The following is a 16329-nucleotide window of genomic DNA, read 5'->3' on the forward strand; positions in this document are numbered from 1 at the left end:
CAATTGCCCAGAGAGCACTTATAATAATCCATGAGAGAAATATTCATAAAAACAATAGTTGTTTATTTTTTTTTTTCAATTTTAATAATTCAATGCGTAACAATTATCGTCAGTAACACGCAGTAACTATTTAAGGGCGTTCAAACAATAAAAATGTGCACGGTATGACAATAGACATTTGTTTTGCTTAATAATTATCTATGCTATAGGACAATTGATATACGCCTATCTCCTACATTAAAGGGAGGCATAGAAAAAAGTTAAACCATTTAACGTTAAACCATCGCAAAGCTTGCTTTCCACTAGGACGCAACACAAAGACCTAAGCCGCAACGCAAGCGAATTGACCAATCAAAAGTGATGGATTATTCGAACTGTCGCGTCTTAGTAAAAACCAAGCTTTACCATGACGCAACGCATGGAAGGGCATCCCAAGTTATTTGACAAATCACAAGAGATAGATAATCCAAACGATCGCTTGCCATTGGTCAATTTGATTACGTTGGGCGTAAGCCCTCTCATTGCGTGCTACTGTAGTTCTCACAAGAAAAAGATAACAAAAAATGTTGTTTATTATAATGTATACATAACAATATATTACTCATGTCAAATACTTTTAGATTGTGCAATTGTGTGAGGCAATAACACTGAGAGTTTTAATAAGAAGCATTAAGGGAGTGCATTTCCTTCCGTCGTCAAGAAACCAGGTCGAGCGTAATTAAAAAAACTTCCTTAAATCTTCGGGTATTAATTAATGCATACAAAACGGATATAACAAGATAATAGGAAATCATTGGTCAAGGTGTTATCTCATGGTATTGGTAAAAGGAAGATTGGGCCAAATTACCACAAACACCCAAAAACACTGAACTAGATAGAAGGTGAGTCATGTAATGCATTTTTCTGTCCATTTTTATTAAATATTAGGAAAGAATATGTATCGGATTTGAATTCATACATAGTAAGAAAATAGGTACTTTGCAAAAAAGTCTGAAAATAATATAAATGTCTCTATGTGAAACGGGTCATAGGTCATTGCTTATTGAAATTTAAAAAAAACCGAAGGTCTAACTCTATACTATACTATATATTTATCAACATTTTAATTAAACAAAACAAATGTAAATCGCTTAGAAATTCTGAACGAAATATAAAGATAAATTAAATATCAAGGAATCTTTAATAATTTCAATAAAAATTCACTAACATCTATAAATCTCTACCATATTTCATGTAGATTATTTTTATTTATGTTTTGTTGATTTTTTGCACTCTGTATCTTTGAACCTAATGCAAGTTTTTTTATAGGCTCTGTAATTCAATTTCAGTAAATAATATTTCATGTTTATTTACAATTGCAGTAAAATAATTTACAGTTTGAACTTGTGTTTTTACTTAAGTGTAAAGAAAGTCCCATAACCGAAACTCTAAACCAGAGTCTAAATCTGCATACTATCCTAATCTCGTTAAGACTGTCTTAAGAGGAAGAAACTTTAAAATATCAAATAAGAAACTCCAAACTCGCCAGCCAATAAAACTGCAGACAACATAGTACAGGTGTTTTACTTTTAAATATAGATTACCTACTTTGAATTCTTTAGAACCCCTCCTCTATGGTACTATTCAGGGAAAACCCTAAGGAAACACCGCCTGTGTACGCCAACCATGATAACGTGACGTCTTTAAACATTTAAAATAAAGATGAATAAAACAAAACTTTTAAATAAAATCTTCTTTGTTCTTTTAAAATGTTATTTTCCACACCAACACGAGTCATTTCTACTAATAGAAATTAACTATTGTGTTATGTGGACAGTTTAAAAATAAATACAAAATAATATTACTAGGTAATAAAGTATTGTACTAAAAAAGAACAAGGCCATATACTGTACATGGCTGCAGTCGCGTGCTCAAGTTAGTGTTTACCGACCAACCGACCGACCGTGAGCTGTAGAGTCGCGACTAAAAATTGAAAAGGATGCGCTTGATATAAAGATAAAAATTAATTCAATGTTACAAGGTTGTGTGTAGGAAAAGGAGTTTCAGGTGTGGTGCTCGGAGATACGAAATAATATATGAAACCAACATATAGATTTAATATGGTACTAAAATAAGCCTAGTCTACACTCAAACTTTTGTCTGTAAGAAGCACGTGCAAACTCTTAGTACAGCTTGCAAATAAAAGTTTGATAGTATAGGCCTACTGTACGGTAGCCGAGTCTACACAAGAAAGCTGTATTCAGACTTTTGTTTTGTAAACTGCGAGTTTAAAAAAAAAATTTTAAAGAATTTTAAAAATGGAAATTAATTTAGCTTGGAGCAATTAAGACAATAAAACAACAAGGAATATACAGATATTCCGTTACACGTGCTAAAAATGTCACTCGGTATCAGAAACTTATATCATAATATTTTCTTTTAATTAATTAGTTTTATTTATCCTTTTGTTGTTTTTCGACGGCATCGGTTTATCATATTAAATGTTGGAACATGAACATAGTTACATGGCTGCGACTAAAATTGATATTAAGTTCATACTGCGACATTATAAAATTGAATAAAAGAGATTTACACTGATTACTTAATCGTACGATTTGAGTTTAGAGGTAAGCGGATTACTTTTCAAACAAAGGTTACGGTATGTAACCTGTTGATGAAATTTATTATTAATGGGACGTGATATAATTTTTATTTTTAATTCATTTAAAATTATATATTTTTTCTTTCTTATTCTTTCTCACATGTCTCATGATATAAACGAACAATTTCTTTCTATGTAAATGTAACCGTAAATTTCAGTTATTAAAGTCTTTAATTATCGAACAAAATGGTCGTAAATAGCCTAAATTGAAAAAAAAACAAGTTTAAAAACTAAAGATTGTTTATCAATTTTTATCTAAAATAATTTTCACTAATGGTATGATACTAGGCCTACAGGTTAAAATTATGAAATTAATTAATTATTAGGGGAAAACAGAAAATAATGAAAAAAGGAAAATGTTTAGAAATTATGTAATGAAACATTGAATAAATAAAGGTGCTGGTGAGCTACAAAAGATAAAGAAAAAGATTGTACATACATTGTACAGCTAATACAGTTCAGTTTTTCTGTTAACATTGCTTACTTAATGTGTTTCTTTTTCTTGTAAACCAATAACGGTACTGTATACAGATTATAAAATAATACATTATAAATGGTATAATATTCTCTGATCGTAAAAATACAGTACGCATTCTTTCTTTTTAGTCGCGTGCAATGCGACTCTACAGCTCACTATGTCGGTCGGTTGGTCGGTCGGTAAACACTAACTTGAGCACGAGACTGCAGCCATCTATATGGCCTTGTTTTTATCTCGTTCGTGAAACAGTATTATAGTAACTCGCGACTTTGTCGAACCTTTCCTACTTCTAAGATATTTAACTCTTTTCTCCAAATTCTTTAAAATCTTAGTTTCCTTTTATTCTCTTTATCGCGGTGTATATTTTTTTTTATTATTTATTTTTTATTTGATTTGACTGGTAAGTTTAGTTTGACGACTAAGTATAAACATTACAAAATTGAATAAAAGAGATTTACACTGATTACTTAATCGTACGATTTTAGTTTAGAGGTAAGCGGATTACTTTTCAAACAAAGGTTACGGTATGTAACCTGTTGATGAAATTTATTATTAATGGGACGTGATATAATTTTTATTTTTAATTCATTTAAAATTATATATTTTTTCTTTCTTATTCTTTCTCACATGTCTCATGATATAAACGAACAATTTCTTTCTATGTAAATGTAACCGTAAATTTCAGTTATTAAAGTCTTTAATTATCGAACAAAATGGTCGTAAATAGCCTAAATTGAAAAAAAAACAAGTTTAAAAACTAAAGATTGTTTATCAATTTTTATCTAAAATAATTTTCACTAATGGTATGATACTAGGCCTACAGGTTAAAATTATGAAATTAATTAATTATTAGGGGAAAACAGAAAATAATGAAAAAAGGAAAATGTTTAGAAATTATGTAATGAAACATTGAATAAATAAAGGTGCTGGTGAGCTACAAAAGATAAAGAAAAAGATTGTACATACATTGTACAGCTAATACAGTTCAGATTTTCTGTTAACATTGCTTACTTAATGTGTTTCTTTTTCTTGTAAACCAATAACGGTACTGTATACAGATTATAAAATAATACATTATAAATGGTATAATATTCTCTGATCGTAAAAATACAGTACGCATTCTTTCTTTTTAGTCGCGTGCAATGCGACTCTACAGCTCACTATGTCGGTCGGTTGGTCGGTCGGTAAACACTAACTTGAGCACGAGACTGCAGCCATCTATATGGCCTTGTTTTTATCTCGTTCGTGAAACAGTATTATAGTAACTCGCGACTTTGTCGAACCTTTCCTACTTCTAAGATATTTAACTCTTTTCTCCAAATTCTTTAAAATCTTAGTTTCCTTTTATTCTCTTTATCGCGGTGTATATTTTTTTTTATTATTTATTTTTTATTTGATTTGACTGGTAAGTTTAGTTTGACGACTAAGTATAATACTTAATTTTTCTTATTTACAGACTTTTATTATCTAAACTCGCAAGATGAAAGTTACGGCTATATGTCTTGTTATCATAGTTGTCTGTGTTGACTTCACTTACACATGCATTCGACAAAACGGGGAAGATCTAAATCTACATAGAGATGAACGGCAAGCTCAGAATAGACAACGAGCAAGAAATAGACGGAGAAATGTAACTCGTCAGGAGGAAGCAATGACGACAGAAAGAACATCGCCAGCGGTGACAATTATTGAAATAGAAGAGGTTTTGACAGAAGATGAAATCAGCACGGAAGAAGCAGAACTGTTGATAGGGGACATTACAGAAGATGGTAATGTTACATCAATAGACGATGAAGATATTGAGGATATTGATATCATTATAAACCCAAATAATAAGAGGAGGTGCAAGGTTAACGCTATTACACCACTGGACACTGAACAGAAGTCAACTTTGGTAATACATTATTTACTACTGTTAATTTTACAGAATGTGTAATAATTAACGATAATTTTTAATCATGTTTTCAGTAACTTTCTACTTTACAATCACTATTTTTTATAATACATTTTGTGTTGACCTCTTCCCCTGCCCAAAACCTTTTTGTTTTTAGATCCAATTTGTGGTCAAAGTGGATAACTATTATGTAACATTAAAATGGCATATTCAACAACAAAATTTAAAAATTATTTTTCAGGGGGACAATACATCTTTAAATACAAGTATTATATTGTTACAAAATAACATGAGAACAATCCTTTGTTTTAATGTTTTTATTTACAGAAAAAGCACGAGAGAAAGATTAAAGTTTTGGAAAGAAATCACAGAGTTCTGAAAAAGGTGAATGCAAAACGACCAGTTGTAAAGTTGTCAAAAAGACAGAGAATCGAAGTGAAGGCATATCTATCAGGAGCTTTTATGACAGAAGACTCTTTACCAGAGATACGTGGCGGAGCGGTCGGTAACACGTCAGATTCACGACGAAGACGTGGTAGTTCATACAGGGTTTGCGAACCAGTCTACAGCTGGAATAATATCTTCATAACAATTGACTCAAATGGAACACTAGTACAAGTCATTCAGGTAAATTAAAAATGAAATATGTCTCCTAAATCCGGGATTAAATATTGGTAATCAACCAAGGATATGCCACTCCAAAATGTTGGTAAATATGAAACGTAATCGTGCAAACATTTAAATTGATATAAATTTATGTTACAATTTTTCATTTTTGTTTTGGAGTTAGTAGAATACATTTACATAGTATTCATTGCTTAGGCCTACATTAAAAAAACTGTACAATTATTACTGGGAACGTTGGCGTCTGTAAACTCTGGACCAACTCACCACCTTACCTTAGGTAAAATATATATAATTATTTGTTCCGTTTAACATTGTTTTCCTAAAGCTTCAAGAAGACGAAACCTATCAGTGGTTCATGGAAGAAACCTGTCAATCACAGATCAGCCGTGTCGTAAATGCAGCTTGTGACGAAGCAGAAAGACTCCATCTTGCTTACGTCATCAACCTTACAACCGGAAACATAGAACAGACATACGTGGTGGTATACTGTTGTGTGGGCTCGTCGACGAATTAACGGTTCATGAAGTGTAATCCTACCGACACTTTCTGGGGTTCAACCACGAAACTACTACTGAAAACAGACCTCAACCAAATAATGATAAAATCTATTACGGGGCGCCGTTGGAACATTGTTCATGAAAATGTCATTTTAGAAGGCCTATTTTTAAAAACGGCGCCACGTAGCAGACAGACCCTCTTTAAAAATATGGACAAAATGTATCAAATTATCTCAATTACTGTGTACCATAACTATTTGTTTTATTGTTGCATATTATAGTAATACTTTCCACGTTGGCTCAACGCAATGACGTAATGACTACTTTTGCTTGTGATTAGTCAACTCGCTTGCGTTACGCCTACGTCGTTTTGTTCCGTCAAGGATAGCAGCACCAGGCTTAAGTATTAATTAAGGAGTAATAATCTATAATCTACTACAAATCTTAATTTACTTTGATATTAAATTTTAGACATCTACTTGCTTAGTATGTATCTTCTTGCAATGCAAGATTTCAATTTTTATACGAAACCCAATATAACATTTCTAACAATAAACATTTAGTTTTTCATAGTTGTGTTGAATTGTTTCTTTGTTATTTGTAGTACTATTGACAGATCCATTTTGATCTTCGGGTTAACCCATACTTCCAAATGGTTTTTGATCAATGTGTGGACTTGTAAATTAGTGATTTAAATATGTACAAATCAAACAATGTCTTAATATCAAATTATAATTAAATTATTCATAATAATTATTACATTATTGATAACTCAAACAAATATTTACTACTGTACATTCATTAAAAAAATATGATTCATCTGAATATAATGCTTAAATTTAAGATTAATATGTTAAAATCGTTCATAAAATAAATATTAAATATGAATTTAGTACAATTAACAATAAATGTAGGAACAAAAGTTTCACGAAAAATAGAAATGAGCTAATGTTTACGACAATAGGCGAATACAATTGTTAAAAAAAAATCTTACGTAAGCAATTTTATAGTTGTATTTATTATACGCAAGCATTTTATGCATGGACTCATAAACATTGTCTATAAAATTGTGAGTCACTATGTGGTGAAAGAGTAACGTCTCTAAAGAATTATAAACTATACGAAATCTCTAAAACTTTTCTTGTGTTGTGTACATTATTTTTCCAATAAATACAGAACAATACAAAATGTTGTCGCGAGGCCACATTCTTTATAATAATAACTTAATTTAAAAACGGATGCAACATTTGAATCACCAGATTGGTGTTTTTCACAAGGCCGTTACTTACTATAAAACTATTTACACAAGTTTTCATTTACAGTACATAATGACTAAAAAACTATACAAAAAGTGACACAACTGATACCAAAAAAAAAATAAAAATAAAAAAAACAACGTTTTCAATTTCAAGTATATCTATTATTTAGTGATATATTATTTTTTTTAAATTTGTTTCTCTATAACTTTCAGGAATTTGACTGTAACAACATTCTTATGTCTCACCTTTTGGGTGAAATAAAATACTGTATATTATTATTAACGCAATTGCGAAAACATAGAATTCAACTTCTTATCCTCCATTAAAATTTACAAAAGAAATATCAAATTACATTAATGTGATCAGGGAATGAGTCTTTATGGATTTGATCGCCCACATTTTTGGGATTCGTGTCGAAGGGAGATATAATGACTGTTGTTTGACGTCACACTTTAATACCTTTATCATTCAACGATTGAATATTTAACCAATATAAAGCATATTTATATCAAGTTTATTTTGCCATAGATCATCATAATTCTTTATTCACCAAAGGCAAAACGGTATAAACAAATAGCTTTCGCTAGTCAATGGTTTACACAACTATAATACTGTTCAGTGCAAACGATTTTGATAATATAATTATACAATAATGTAAGAAAAACACAATGACAAAAAGAAAGAAATGCTTGTCTCACCCAGAGAGTGTACTCTAAAAAGTGGCAAAATAAAAATTCATTTATAAAATTAGTAAAGCTAAAACCTGCAAAAGCAAAATCAAGTTTCTTAATATCTTTGCATTTGGTACTTTATTTACACTTTATTACTTCTTCCGCAAGGTTTTTCCTTAATGTTTTCAGGTTTTGGTTAGAACTACATTATACCTATTCTATCTCCTAGTTTAAGAAACACACTGCCTTAAATGTACCTAAATAAAATAGTATAAATATACATATTACAGTAGTGTGAATAGGCTTAAATAGAATAACTTGAATCATTGCATTGCATAGGCTACATTCGAAAATTTCCTAATGATAGTATGTGGAACAAAATGGGATAAACGCCCTTGAAACTTTTTTTTCTCTCTTTCGTGGATTTAGCACACTTTTAATCATTATTCCATTCCATGACAAAGATATATGTAAGGTACGGGTTTTACCCGTCTCCTCGTAGTACATTGTATATATCAGCGTGCAGCCCTGTGGTACTTCGCAGTAATAAGTAGTTCTTATTTATGATTATCAATTCTATTATGAAATCTATGTTTACTTCATTGATGATAGAGTTTTATGTTTACATGATGAATAATGTATTTGTACTGTAGTTATTATCTAAGTTATGATGATATGATAGAACAAGGTATAATATGGTGCGGATGATTACACCGCAGGTAATTTGTAATTAGGACTAGCGCATTACTACTGCGCGTACAGTCAGAACGAATCAAGAAGTATTGTGTGTTAAAGGATACCGTGTTGTGTTTGCAATAGGCAGAATAAAGGAACGTGTGAAGAAGGCGTATGTTACGCCATTTTACAAAGTGTATTTAAGCTTGGCATACCGGCATTTCTTGTCTTGTCAAGTTGGGGGTATTTAGTTTTTATAAGTTTTGTGGTTTTATTGCGATACTAGTTCCTATTCGATCTGAATAAATTTGTCATTGAAGATTACATCGTCTCTTTGGCTATTATTCTTCCTGTACTTTACATTTGGCGTAGTCGGCAGGATAGGAACAACAGGATAGTATCCAACCCAAAAAAAACCAAAAAAACAAACAAAAAACAAACCCCCAGCTTGTACTAACACGTGGATTGAAAAGATGTTTGACACCTCTAAGAAGATTACGAACCAAACACTCGGTGATCGCTACTAACATCGGGCGGAACGTTTACATGTCACCAACCAAGGTATACTGAACAACGAAAACCGATCAAGACCCTGACGTCCGAGGTTATACATTTGCAACCTTAGATTCAATGTTCTTACATGCATATTTGTTGTGTTTATAGTTCAAATTTCAACCATTTTTTTATGTATGTGGAATTTTTATGCAATATTTTTATGCTTGTATTCTAACGATTTTTGTCCCGCATAAATATAATGGAGTTGCAGGAACTCAAAGACCAAATTGACTCGCTCAAAGCTACATTGGCCGCAGAAAAAGAGAAGTCTGAGACGGCAAAGTTGGATGCAGATGAGGCTAGGGAAGAAATAAAGCGACAGGAGACTGGTGCAGAGTCGAAGGCTGTATACATTTCCCCTGGTAGAAGGTTGGAAGTATTCCAAGGGAGGCCAAAAAAAGCAACCGAACCGATTGTAGAGGACTGGGTGGCCGATGTACGTGCCCAACTTGATATGAGAGGTTTGTCACCGGGAGCAGCCGTTGCATTTATAAAACAAAACTTAGGTGGTTATGCCAGGAAAGAAATCAATGGGCGGGGTAAGGAAGTAGAAAACAACCCCAATCAAGTCCTAGAAATTCTCCTCAAGGTATTTGGAGATGCAAATAACCTCCCGCAATTACAGCAGAAATTCTTCACTTATAAACAGGGTGCACAGCAAGATGTACTCAGTCTTTCTCTTGAATTGGTCAGCCTATACGACTCGATTGTAATATTAGATGGTGCGTATAAACCGTGCAGAGAGGCATCTTTGAAAAGCCGCCTGGCAGAAGCTGTCTCGGACCACAATTTACAGAGGGAACTGAGGCGTCTAAATATTGAATCACCACGACTGTCTTTCTTTCAGGACTACCATAGTTCAAACCAGGAAAGAGTTAAATTTTCTTTTCTATTTTCATAGGGCAGTATCCTGAATATATATGTCTGTCATGTAAAGGAAAATTGGTGCAGTGCACACTAAAGAAGAAGACATCTTTTACCAAACGAGAAGGGATTATTTCTGATATTGAACTTGCAGACTTGGCTGATGTGTGGTCGGTTTGTGGAGATAAATAAAAAATATGATTTGAAGGTATCGAGTCTAGAAGACCTGACTGAAAGGATCAAAGGGAAGAAAAACAACCTGTTCTGTCTCCTATCTCCTAATGAAACAATTCTCAGAGTTTTCAATATGAATGTGAATGGACAAGTTTTAGTTAACTTCGACATTTCAAACCATTTTGTTAGCGTAATGTGCGTAGTGGCAACATTAAATTTGTCGGAAAATGGCCAAATTTCGACCTTTTTATTTCTTGACATAACTAGTTATTATGGCTCTATAAGATTATGTGAACGCAATATATGTGCATAAATAATATTATCGCATAATTGAATTTTAGAAAGTAGCAATTTTGCCAATTTTTCGAAAAAATTCCTGTAGTTGTAGCACAAATAACAATGTTGTTTATGATGAGTCTGAATTTATAAATTGTGATAATGACCTAAATGCCCCTTCATTAGAAAACCTTGTATTCTCGCATGAAGATATAATAAATACTATATCTAATTGTAAAAATAATAAAAGCCTTGGCTTAGATTTCATCACAAATGAATTAATGAAAAATGGTGGAGATGGAATAATAATATCATTGTATAAATTATTTCAGAGATTATCAAATCTTGAAACAATACCTGATGAATGGAACATTGGGAAAATCATACCAATATACAAAAAAGGTGACTGTAAAGACTTAAGTAACTACAGAGGGATAACTTTAAACTCCACTGTATCAAAGATCTATAATAGGCTTATCTCACAAACAGTGTCAAACTTCTTGGAAGAAAATTATTTTACTATCGGAAGTACAGGGGTTTTTTTTTTGTAAAAATAGAAGATGTGAGGATCACATTTTTTTTTTTTAATTTTTATTGCCTGTCAACAAGCCGAAGGTAAGAACACTTACCTCGCCTTCATGGACTTCAGTAAGGCGTTTGACACTGTTTGGAGAGAAGGTCTTTTTCGTGCAATTAAAAATGTAGGAATTAGAGGTAAATTATTTATTAGAATTTGTATAAATATGTAAAAGGGAAAGTCTCATTTGGGGAATTTGAAACAGATATTTTTAACATCGACGAAGGTGTCAAGCATGGTTGCCCACTGTCTCCAATTTTATTCATCATATATATCAATAAACTTAATAAGATAATCAAAGAAAGAGAATTAGGAATTAATATTTTTGATGTAAAGATTGGCAGTTTATTCTGGGCTGATGATATAATTCTAATTGGAGACAGTGAGCAAGACTTAGAATTACTTTTGAATGCAGCAAATGATTTTGCAACCAAATGGAGAATGGTATTTAATTTTGCAGACTTTCAAGATTTTATGATTCCTGATTCAAAAGAAGACAATTATATCTTGTTACACAACTGTTACTTACAAGGACTTTTCAATCAATATGGCTTGCGATGCAGTTTGTTCAAACAGCGTAAAAGGAATACATCTGGTGCTTTGCACGAATCAACAAACCTACGATATGTGGCGCATAGACCTCTAATTGAAAAGTCTTCTCTACAACAAAGACAGAAAAGGTCTTTGAAGAGAAATTTAAACAGACTTAAAGAAAAAGTAAGAGACATGTTTGTTCGACAGACTTGTTTTCTGGTGTGTTGCACTACATGCATACATGCAAAACAGGGTTTTTAAAGTTACCAGCAGTTTCAACAATACACAGAATATGCTCCATCTGGTGCTGGAATTTCCTGTGAACGTATCAAATGTATAAAGGAGGATTACAACATAAGCAATGATCCATTTGATATAAAAACAGAAATGTCTTTGCTGTTTGACGAGATGAAAGTGAAGTCTGGTCTTTTCAATTAAAGGATTTGTTGTTGGATCGATTGATAATGAAATCAGGAAATTGGAAAGCAAATGTGCAAAGGAGAAAGATCCTGATTAGAGTAGCAGTAGTAGAGTACATTGACAGAATTGTAGCATACTTTACTAAGATGGTAAAAGATTAGAGAGATGGCTTTCCTAAACACCATCATATTACACCAAAAGAACATTACCAACTAGAGGGAGGAATGTCTCTCAGTGTCTAAGAATGCTTTAAGGTTGAAAGAAACCATCACCTCAACCTTTACACCATTAAAGAACATGTTTCATCACTTGGTGTACCATAATCTGTAAAGAATGACATCAGGACAGTTGATAAGATCGGTGAAGATTTATAATAAACATTTTGTCAAAACCGACTTTCTATTGACACCAGTATTAGTATTTAGGTCCGAATGAAAGCTAAAATCAAAAGATTTGGTACATGGATGCATAAACCAAAGATTTCAGTTGGAGATAAGGCCATTAAACTTAGAGAAGAAAGAAGACTTCTATAAAGATTTCTTGTCATTCTAGACTAGAGTTCTTGCCAAAACTTGAAACAACAATAGGAAACTATGGATTGGCCGTGATATCAAGATCTTTATTTGCTAACGATAGATCACTACTTATACCAAGTGATAAATCAAGTCCAATACATGAAATCAACAACTTGGAAAGTGATGAGCAATTCAAAAAGAAGGTCTACTCACACCGATGAACATTCCACTTCTAGTACTATATGATCATGCATCACATATTAGTTTTCAACTCATCAATTATGCAAGATAAATGACATACATTTGTATTGCCTCCCACCGCACACAACAAATTATCTGCAACCTCATTGAAATCTCAATACAACAAATCCAGGCAAAGTAATAACACGGTTCAACTTTTGCGAAATATTGAAAGACCAGACCCGTATGCTGCTTCATGCATTACGGCGAATGCTAAAAGCGGGTTTCTACAATGGGTATATCCATTTAATCCAGATGCAGTTCGCAAGATTTAAATTTTGGATTTAAAGAACAAGTCATCACAGATATATAACGCCGGACTTTAGTTTGGTGCACAATCTATCAAAGATCATTAGTAAAAAAGGAAAGAGAACTATCCAGTGGAGACGGAGGTGACAATGTAACAGTGCTAGCATGTGCAAATGCTGCTGCCTTATTTGCCACCCTTGATTTTTAAAGGCCAGTGAGAGACTCTTTAATACAGAATGCTCCTGCCGATTCTCTCTTTGGTGTCAGCAGATCATTGATACGGAGTTGTTTGACATGTGGTTTAGAAAGTTTTTTGTCACCTATGTTGGTGCTCCTTTCCACCGCACACAACAAACCATTGCAACCTTTGGATAAATTTGTTTTCCAATCATTGAAATCTGAATACAACAAAGCATGTGGAAAGTTTCTCAAGAAAAATCTAGGTAAAGTACCGTAATAACACGGTTAAACTTTTGCGGAATATTGAAAGACGTGTATTTTGCTTCATGCATTACGGCGAATGCTAAAAGCGGGTATATATCCATTAATCTAGATGCAGTTCACAAGATTTAAATTTTTCATTTGAACAAGCCAGCAGATTGTTATTAAAAAAGAAAAGAGAACTATCCAGTGTAAAACAAGTGGAGACAGAGGTGAGAATGTAATAGTGCTAGCATGTGCAAATTCCACCCTTGATTTTTAAAGGCCAGCGAATGAGCGATTCTTTAATGCAGAATGCTCCTGCCGCTACTCTCTTTGGTGTCAGCAAGTCATTGTTCATTGATGCGGAGTTGTTTCACATGTGGTTTAGAAAGTTTTTTGTTGGTGCTCCTTTCCACCGCACACAACAAATTATCTGCAACCTTTGGGTAAATCTGTTTTCCGATCATCAGAATACAACAAAGCATGTGAAAAGTTCCTCAAGAAAAATCCAGGCAAAGTAATAACACGGTTAAACTTTTGCAGAATATTGAAAGACGTGTATCTTCATGCATTAGGGCGATTGCTGCTATAAGCGGGTTTTTTGCAATGGGTATATATCCATTTAATCAAGATGCTGTTCGCAAAGAGTTTCTACAAGCTTCAACTGTAGGGAACGTTTTCGTGGATAAGCCTGATAATTCAAATTAAGTCAATCCACAGGATCAACCCTTTCGGTTGAACAAATTGCTAATACCCCACCTACTTCTACTGATGGTAATGCCAACCACAATTCCACAGACAACCCTGGGCCAAGTACATGTTTATTTACTCCTCTCTACTACTAGGATAGTACTTGATTACATTTCTAATCAGACAAGAATGTTTATGTTAGGAACAGACTAGACCGCATACTCAACACCACACATCCGTCTCAATGGCTAGATATTCAATCCCAATAAAAATCCAGCAGAAAAAAAAAACAAGACCAAGCAGGATCAAAAGTTTTTTTTTCCACATGGTATATTATTATGCTTATTATGAGGGAAAAAAGCAGAGAAAATAGAAAAGTTGTTAAAGGTTCTAGATCTTAATAAGGACTTTATCTTTGTTAATGCAGTTTATGCATAAACAGATCTCGTCAAATAAATCTGAGAAAACAAGACCAGCTTGAAAAAGATTGGAATATTAATTAAATTAATTAAATATTAATTTAATTCATGCAAATGGCAATTACCGGGCTCACGCACCTAAATTTTCAAATTATTATTTAGAACATAAATATTATTTTTTATCGTACAGTTACTTAATTTTAAGTGAAACTAATTAAAACATGTCAATTTCATATTTTATTGTTTAGTCTTCCTTAAAGACATGGCACTTGCAAAGGCAATAGAGTTTGCTGTTACAACACTAATGCCATACCAAATAAGTCAATATACAAGCTTCAATTACCAAACAGAACAGAGATAAGACATATAGCTTCTATAAGAGAAACAGGGAGATGCACAATCTTGCAGCTTCATCAAATTGGAAGAAGTGTCATTGGACAACCAGTTTGAGAAGTTTTGCAGCTAGTAGAATTTAACAAAATTAGAAAGTCCAGCATTCACTGCCGTACCTGCAGCCAGGAGTCGTTGTATGACATATGCGTACATTGGATGGCTTCCCGGTTCCGGACGTTGCCGCGTCTGCGGAGATTCAGAAAGAGCCCCCGACCCTGCTAAGCTAAGAAGCCTAAGCGCCGGTATTAATGCCGTACGCGCCTGCAACGGCCACTGCGCCTCCACCGCCGAGTACGCAGGACAAAGGTTTGTCCCCAGCCGTACTGGAGGCCATCGCAGCAGTGGTGCGAGCTCTACCGAGGGAGGCTGTGCCCTCGGCATCCTTGTTTAATTTACCACCTGTGCCAGTACTGCCTCCGCAGTACTTCGAAGGTAGAGGGACGGACCCATCGTTGGATGCCGGTGGATACGATAGCGATAAGACCACAACTCCACTGCTTAGTGAAGATCGTTCCGACGCTGCACAGGGAGGAGATAGGGTTGCAGGCTCTCGTTAATCGTGTAGTTCCTGCCGTACTATCGTACATAGGAGTCGAGTACGCGTACGAAAAGGTATTCCACCTTTCGGGTGCGCGCTCAACTAAAGCGGGTGACGACCTGTCCAGTCGCGCCACTGGACCCCGAACTGGTCACCAGACTAGAGGCTATCTCTAAGGAGCCTAAGGCCCGTAGGGCTGCGCCCCAAGATCTGGCTGCAGCCTTTCCGCTTCTGCAGGAACAATTTCAATGATACATCTCGACACCACCGATTCCGGACGCAGCAAAAGAGCCTGCTCGCGAGGACCAAGGACAGGAGGTTTCCTGGTTTTGGCAATACCCGTAGCAATTTCTTTGGACACCAATTTGTTTATCAACGCTTTAAGGTGGTTTGCGTAAAGAAGAGGTATACACAGTGGAGATCATTCATTTATCAGCGCTACACTGTATACATATAAAATGGATTAAAGTTCCTGATTACCCTTTTAAAACTACAGACTAGCAGCGGAAGTGTAAATAGGAGTAAACATGCCTACAGATATCTCATGATTATTGTCAAGGAAAGCACATCCAATATTACAAATTATCTTGCCTATTTGTGAATACTTCACATAAGTGTAATTTGTGGAAACAGACAGTAGTCCAAATTCTTCGTCTAACACAACAAAATACAAAGATATATATACATATAATTCCTGGACAAAATCAAGGCACATCGACA

At 33.9% G+C, this 16329-nt stretch overlaps 2 protein-coding genes across 2 annotated transcripts; both read left to right on the forward strand.

Annotated features, from left to right (window-relative positions):
- Positions 1 to 779: 779 nt before the first annotated feature.
- Positions 780 to 6737, forward strand: LOC144840362 (uncharacterized). The gene is made up of 4 exons (XM_078696150.1): positions 780 to 881; positions 4576 to 5013; positions 5341 to 5640; positions 5966 to 6737. The coding sequence occupies exons 2-4, from the start codon at positions 4600 to 4602 to the stop codon at positions 6152 to 6154; spliced, it is 903 nt and encodes a 300-aa protein (XP_078552276.1). The 5' UTR covers positions 780 to 881; positions 4576 to 4599; the 3' UTR covers positions 6155 to 6737.
- A 2428-nt stretch (positions 6738 to 9165) lies between these two features.
- Positions 9166 to 12878, forward strand: LOC144839317 (uncharacterized). Its single transcript, XM_078694632.1, has 3 exons — positions 9166 to 10171; positions 11525 to 11916; positions 12695 to 12878. The coding sequence occupies exons 1-3, from the start codon at positions 9497 to 9499 to the stop codon at positions 12876 to 12878; spliced, it is 1251 nt and encodes a 416-aa protein (XP_078550758.1). The 5' UTR covers positions 9166 to 9496.
- Positions 12879 to 16329: the final 3451 nt, after the last annotated feature.

This window comes from Antedon bifida, chromosome 4 (genome assembly GCF_963402885.1).
Source record: "Antedon bifida chromosome 4, ecAntBifi1.1, whole genome shotgun sequence".
NCBI lineage: Eukaryota > Metazoa > Echinodermata > Crinoidea > Comatulida > Antedonidae > Antedon > Antedon bifida.

Bases quoted from the DNA above. Each gene is read 5' to 3' on its own strand.
- LOC144839317 (XM_078694632.1), top strand. From the start codon at position 9,497: ATGGAGTTGCAGGAACTCAAAGACCAAATTGACTCGCTCAAAGCTACA. The intron at 10,172-11,524 runs GTTAAATTTTCT...TTTGATGTAAAG, and splicing joins ATAGTTCAAACCAGGAAAGA to ATTGGCAGTTTATTCTGGGC. The intron at 11,917-12,694 runs GTTTGTTCGACA...TTGTCATTCTAG, and splicing joins AAAGAAAAAGTAAGAGACAT to ACTAGAGTTCTTGCCAAAAC.
- LOC144840362 (XM_078696150.1), top strand. From the start codon at position 4,600: ATGAAAGTTACGGCTATATGTCTTGTTATCATAGTTGTCTGTGTTGAC. The intron at 5,014-5,340 runs GTAATACATTAT...TTTTATTTACAG, and splicing joins CTGAACAGAAGTCAACTTTG to AAAAAGCACGAGAGAAAGAT. The intron at 5,641-5,965 runs GTAAATTAAAAA...GTTTTCCTAAAG, and splicing joins CACTAGTACAAGTCATTCAG to CTTCAAGAAGACGAAACCTA.